This window comes from Brassica napus, chromosome C5 (assembly GCF_020379485.1).
Source record: "Brassica napus cultivar Da-Ae chromosome C5, Da-Ae, whole genome shotgun sequence".
In the NCBI taxonomy this organism is placed as follows: Eukaryota; Viridiplantae; Streptophyta; class Magnoliopsida; order Brassicales; family Brassicaceae; genus Brassica; species Brassica napus.
The window spans coordinates 15686758-15693766 of NC_063448.1; the positions used below are offsets into that span (position 1 = coordinate 15686758).

Sequence of the window (7009 nt, forward strand, 5' to 3'; positions counted from 1 at the left end):
TCCCACGTCCTCTTCTTCTCTATCAACCCCCAACACTTGCCTCCGCTTTTCCTTGCCTCCGCTTTTCCTTTCCACCATCCTTAGCCACATAGGTGGACGACCATTTCTGGTCATGCCTCAGCTCCCTCCAACAGTGATCCAGGGTGAACTTGTAGCCGTACTTGATGAAGAATATGTCTAAGGCAGCTTTCATCACATCATCATCATTTTGGCCACTTCTCTGCTCCCTCAGAGCCGCATCATAGCATCCAGTAAACTTGGATACTTGCTCGTTGATCCTAGCCCACCTCTGCTTGCAAGAAGTAATCTCCCTCGGTATTTGCCCAACGAGGTGAGGGCTTGCGTTGTAGTACTCTACAATACGCTTCCAGAAAGCACCAGCTTTCTGCTCATTGCCGACGACAGGGTCCTTACTGGTGTTAAGCCAAGCACCAATAAGGATCTTATCCTCTCTGGGAGAATATTTCCTCCTCTCCTTAACACCAGACTCTTCAGGAACTTGGCTAGGAGACTCATCAGGAACTTGGGACCCGAACCAAAAAGGTTCGGGTGAATCAAGGTCTACTGGAATTTGACTACGAAGAAGGTTTGAAAAACCAGACGAGTTAGCCATGGTTAGCTAATGCTCTGTGTTACTCTAGTAGTTACACAAAGCCTTAAGTAAGCCATCTATATTTATTAAACAATTAAAGCCAATCAAATCTGAGCAGTTAGGAAGATAGGAAGTAAACTACATGCATTTAACAACTAGAGTATCCTACTAAGTACTATACTAGCAACAGACCGCGTTCGGGAACCTATTTCTAAACGTAGAACATTTAAAACCAATCAAATCAGACGGGTTGGGAAGATATAAAGCAATTCACTAGCATTTATTAACACGATCACATTAATACAATCTTATTAGCTTTTATTCAACCAATAAACACCATTCAACCAATATAGAATATAGAAAATACACTGTGAAGTGGTAAAAAGCATCGTACCTTACATATACAGCCACTCGTGAGGTGATAACACACTCCCGTTTGAAGCCTTTGAACCTACTCCTGCAAACACATAACATAAAGAAGTCAAATGTTATAATACTATTGCATAATCAATTATGAAAAGCACAAAGAGTTTAACTTACCACGCAGAACCAAGAATACCAAACCTATTAAAACTAATAGGCACACCAATAGCTTAACTTGTGAATTCTCCTTTCCTAACTCATATACAGTCTTCTCTAGCAGCAGTAGCTTCTGCTCACTCTCAGTACCTTCTTCCTTAAGCCGCCTTAGCTGTGTCTGAAAGTCCCTCATCTCGTCCATGACCGCGACATCCCACCACTTCCAGATGTGACAGTCTCCATCATCGACATTGTCGCAGGTGAAGTACCTTCGTCCTGGATCTTTCTCAGTGTAGGCTGTTGCAACAACCGGCTCACCCCCACAGTAGCATATCGTCGGGATTCCATCATCAGCCTCGGGTTGAGGTTGGTACTGAACCGGCTCTGCCATATCGAAGCTACTCTGAGCTTCATCCGCGTACAACTGAGCTTCTGCTTCGAGAAGTGAGGTTATGTCCAAGTCCTCTGATGATGAGGACGGCTGGCTGTAGCTATATTGTCCCATTTTTGTTAACCTGCAAGAAATAATATTCACAGAGCATTAGAGCAACGAAAGAGAGAAACAAAGAGCACAGATTAGCATGGATTTTGAAACAGAAAAGACACACAAACTTATCGAAAAAGACAGACAAACTTATCGACCGAGACTTTGTGAAAACCGTAAATGTAATGGAACCATCAATGAATTTGAATCCGTAATAAAATTGAATTTTAATCCGTATAAGAAGAAACGAGAAGAACCCCAAATCGTAAATAGAATCGAACCAAAATCGAAAGGAACAAACTTGGGATTTTGAAACCCTAAATCGAAAGGAGAAAATTGCGATTTTGAAACCGTAAGAACAAACAAGAACAACCCAAATCGTAAATCGAATGGAACTTAAATCGAAAGGAAGAAACTTGGGTTTTCAAAACCCTAAATCGATCGGAACCAAAATGGGTTTTGAACCCGTAAGAACAAATCGATTGAAACGAACCAATCCCCAAATCCCCGAATCGTTTTATACCCAAATCGTTTTCAAACCCTAATTTTGAAACGAAACTATCCCCAAATCGATTGAATAAACAAAACCGAACCCTAGATTGAGAGGAAAACAAGATGCAAACTAATCTAAATCGATTAATCTAGAAGAGAAGCCTTCTATTTACCTTGAGGATCCGAGGGAGACCAATCGCGATGGTGGGTCGAGAGAATCGCCGTCGAGAGGATTTTTTTTTTCTTTGCTTCGGTCGAATTGACCCATTTTTTTCCCCCATACGAAACACAAAAGCGGCCCGGTCCACTCAAATTCGGACACGTAACACAAGGATCGAGTCCGTCAACCACCTAATTACGGACCAATCCTTACGTTTATTAAGCTTAATATTATTATTATATTAAAACTAAAGGGACCATTAACCGCTAAGGATTCGGGGTCATCCCCCGTTGCGCATGCTCTTAGGTTAACTAAGGAACAATATTGTTTTCGATAAGGAACTCCAAGTGGAGTCTGACGGTGCAGACTCTTGCTCTATACCAAAAATGTTATTACTGAGTCAGCTTGTTTGCCAGTAACAATCACTACAAGAAAGAAGGTTTTTTCTGACCGAGCTTCTGACCGATACTTTTTGGTCGGAAATTTCCGGCAGATTTGCAACGGAAATGTAATTTGGTCAGAACTTTCCAACGGCTACAAATTCGACAAAAAATGGTCAGAAATTTCCGACCGACAACGGTCCTCGGAGATCGGTCAGAAATTTCCAAAGGATTTCTAACCAAAATTCGAAAGTTTTTATAGCCGTTGGAAATCGGTCAGAAACGGTCAAAAGTCGGTCAGAAATTTGTCTTTAAATATCAAAACCACGGTCCTCGCTCATTCACAGATTCAACTCTAAAAAACAATTCTCCACAATACAAAATGTCTTCCTCAAATCATAATGAATATTTTAGGTCTTGGATGGATCACAATCATCAAGATCCATCTACTGGACTTGTGACAGAAGAGTTTGTGGAAGGTCTTCAACAATTCATGTCATTTGCCTCAAACCAGCAGAGGGCTTTGGAAACGGGTAAGATGTACAGTCCTTGTCAAGTTTGTCAAAATCGTAGATTTGGTACAGTTAGTGGTGTATGGAGGCACTTATATAGTAGAGGATTTATGGTGGGCTATAAAGTTTGGTATTCGCATGGTGAAACTGATTCAATGGTGAATTTCGGTAGTGCTAGTGAAGAAAATAACGTGGGGGGGGGGGGGGGGGGGGGGGGGGGGGGTTTAGGAGAACAACAAGGTGACTTAGATGAACCTATAGGAACTATTCAAATGGTTGAAGACAGGTTTAGAGTGGAGGAACCAAACTTTGAAGCGCGGAAATTTTATGATATGTTATATGGAGCAAAACAGCTGTTATATGATGGTTGTAGAGATGGTATTTCACCTATTTCAGCTGCAACAAGGATGATGTCTATTAAAACAGATTATAACTTAAGCGAAGATTGTGTTGATGCGATAGCTGGTTTTGTGAAAGATATATTGCCGGGAGATAACCTTTCACCAGCTACCTATTAGTTTATGGGTTGGGTTTGCCCTATCAAATGATAGATGTTTGCATCGACAACTGTATGCTATACTGGAGAAGGGATGTTGATCGTACTAGTTGTCGATTCTGTCACAAACCACGGTTTCAAGAAACAAGTCGAAAAACTAAAATCCCGTATAAGAGAATGTGGTACTTGCCAATAACAGACCGACTGAAGAGGTTATACCAATCCAAACATACTGTCGAGACTATAAGATGGCATGGTGAACACAACAGCGACAGAGAAATTGCTCATCCATCAGATGCAAAAGCCTGACAACATTTTCAGTCAGTGTATCCTAGTTTTGCATCTGAGAGAAGAAATATTTACCTTGGATTAAGTACAGATGGATTCAACCCGTTCGGAAGCCATGGGAGACAATATTCTCTTTGGCCAGTTATTGTAACACCATACAATTTACCCCCATCATTGTGCATGAAACGAGAGTTTCTCTTTCTCACAATTCTATTTCCTGGTCCTGCGCATCCTAAAAGATCCCTTGATGTCTATTTGCAACCATTGATTCATGAGTTGAAAATGTTATGGGCCGAAGGAATTGAAGTGTATGATATATCTGCTAGGCAGAAGAAGCAAGCGTGTTGGAAAAGGTGAAGCAGTACACAAAGGTGGTGCTAAGACACGAGAGAAACGTGAGATAGAAATGGTAAGTGGTATCTTTTTTAAAATTTTTTTTTATTAATTTCATCATTTACATTGAACTGATATTCTTATATCATTTGTGTGTTTATTGGAAGACGGCTGAAAGGGGTGGTGTGCCATCAGATTGGTTAGAATTGATGAGGGATATGCACACCAATAAACAAAAGGTGCACGATCCTATTGCGAGAGAGCTGTTGGCAACTCTGAGTAAGCTGAAGGAGGACAAAGAAGCACAACTTCAGGAGTCTCAGTTGTCTGCGAATGATGGATCTACAGCTTCTAACATGCTGTCCCGCGAAGAGATCAACCAACTGGTTTCTCGGGGTAAGTCTACTTTATGTGCTCAGTTGTTATTTTTTTTCTCCAGCCAATAACTTCTAGACCGTTTATCAGGATTTTAGGATTCATTTTCGAGCTTGTAATATAGGTTTGGTTTCACTTCAGTAGAACTGTCAGTTTGAATTCAGTTAAGGGTTGTGTGACTTTGTATATAGAAAAACAGAAACTGAGCCAGTTTATTTCTTCTTCAGATTGATTTTGGATCGGTTACTTCAAATCCAGCTGCTTGAATGTAAACATGTTATATTTATAGTTCTTATAAACTTTTAAATCTTTCTACTCTTCTTTTGTAGAATGTTCCTATTAAGAAGGGTCGTCGGTATGGTATCGGTCGTACCTCCGAGGCTATCTCAAGCTCATCATCTCAGCTCTCTGTTTCTTCCTCGAGTATTGTTCAGTACATGGAGCGGATGAAGACGGAGCTTGATGAAGAGCGGACAAAACGTCAAGCTATTGAGGAACAGCTTCGTAGCGTGACCGCTTTCATTTCCAACCTTTACCCCGAGCAGTTCTCTGCAACTCAAACCCAGCCGGACTCTGCAACCCAAAGCCCCGACGATCAATGTTTCTAGTAAGGAACTTTGGGTTTTTTTTTTACTAGCTGGAAGTTTGCCAAATGTGTTGTTTGTACGGTCTTTATGTTTAAATTAATCACTTTTGTATGTTTGTACAATCAATGACTATGTAATTTAATTACTTTATCAATGTATGTTTAACTTTGCAAACTTTTTTATAAAAGTTCGACTTTTAAATTTCAAATCGAACTACCATTTCAATATTTATTTTCCAAACCGAAATAAGCGTTTCTTGCCGATGAACCTGTCAGAAATTTCCGACCGAACTACCCGTCTGTGGGAACCGAAATTCGCACTGTCAATTTCCGTTTCAATTAGGAAAGTCAGAGAACCCTAGTTTCCACACGCCAAGCAATCAGAACACAAAACGAGAACAATAATAAAATAAGAAATCGAAAAAGAGAGCAAGATAGTTCTTATTTTGAATCTGTGTTTGAGCGTTTACAACAAGGTAAGTGTCTGGGCTACGAGAGCTGTCGACGAGATTCCTAGTTCTAAAAACCCTAAGACGGCAAAAACCTAATTAAATCGCAGCTCGAATAACAAAAACGGAAAATTGCCTAAAATTGCATTAAGTGCTAAGTTTTCTCTGAAAAAAGTTCTCCCTTGTGCCTCTCGCCTAGGACTCCTTATATACTCTCTCCTAGCTTGGTTTACGCTTTTCCCCTTCTGCCCTTAAGCCGTCATAGCTTAAAAATGGAGATATTCCATTTTTCCCAATCTTCATAATTATCTTCGAAAACTTCGTATTTATCCGCGGAAACTTGATATTTATCTTTCCTTGCGAACCAAGCATAAACCATCCTACGGTTTACGGGCTTTTGGTTAAGAAATCGTAAGTGGGCTTCGAGTCACGTCTTAGGTCTCTTTGGGCCATCTTTTGACTTGAAACGTTTATTACAGCTTCTTTCGATAAAAACGAACTTTCCCCGGTTTTTATCGTAAAATTCGATTGATGACTTCGAATGACGAGAAACATGAAATGAGTTTGCTACGGTCTTCGGGAGATAGCATTAAAGAGTAACGAGAATGCATGGATTCGTGTCGTATCGACGTTTCGGGAAAGCTCGATCGCTTTGTAACGATCGAAACGTGCACTTGCTTGGTCGCTACGTAGCGACCGGGCTTGGCTCAAGCTCGGTCGCTACATAGCGACCGAGCAGTACGCGTGCTCGGTCGCTACGTAGCAACCGAGCGGTACTCGTACTTGGTCGTTACGTAGCGACCGATCTTGGCTCGAGCTCGGTCGCTACGTAGCGATCGAGCAGTGTGCATGCTTGGTCGCTGCGTATCGATCGTGCTTGGCTTGTCCGTGGTCCAATCGCCATACTCGAGCTCGTCCGTGGCTGGTTTAGATACGTGTCTGTTGCCTTGAGATAATCGGTACTTGGCTTGATCGAGATTTAGAACAAGATTTTACCACAAAATTCTTTGTTGTGATATTCTTTACGAAGTATAACTTTCGTAAAAACGTTCATGTCGATTTTTACGGACTTTCAGAAATTGATTCCGTCGTGACCGATTTTGACCCCAACACCGTCAAAACTTTCTGACCGAAATTCCCGTCAAAAGTTTCCGACCGCTGTTTTGGTCAGAATTTTCTGACGGATATTTTTGACGGACGTTCCGTTGGAATTTTCCGACCGTAAAAATACATCGGTTTTCGGTCAGAAATTTCTGACCGTTCCTGACCGCTAAAAAATTTCCGACCATATAGATCTGATGGTCCAATCCGTCAGAGCATACCATTTCTGGCCGTTTTCCAAC

General features: G+C 41.2%; 2 protein-coding genes across 2 annotated transcripts; both read right to left on the reverse strand.

Moving 5' to 3' along the window:
* Positions 1-22: 22 nt before the first annotated feature.
* On the reverse strand, positions 23-613 carry LOC125587108 (glutathione S-transferase T3-like). The gene has a single exon (XM_048757254.1). It carries the CDS (start codon positions 611-613, stop codon positions 23-25), a length of 591 nt encoding a protein of 196 aa, XP_048613211.1.
* Positions 614-946: 333 nt separating this feature from the next.
* Positions 947-2488, reverse strand: LOC125587807 (uncharacterized protein At4g04775-like). Its single transcript, XM_048759002.1, has one exon. It carries the CDS (start codon positions 1614-1616, stop codon positions 1104-1106), a length of 513 nt encoding a protein of 170 aa, XP_048614959.1. The 5' UTR covers positions 1617-2488; the 3' UTR covers positions 947-1103.
* Positions 2489-7009: the final 4521 nt, after the last annotated feature.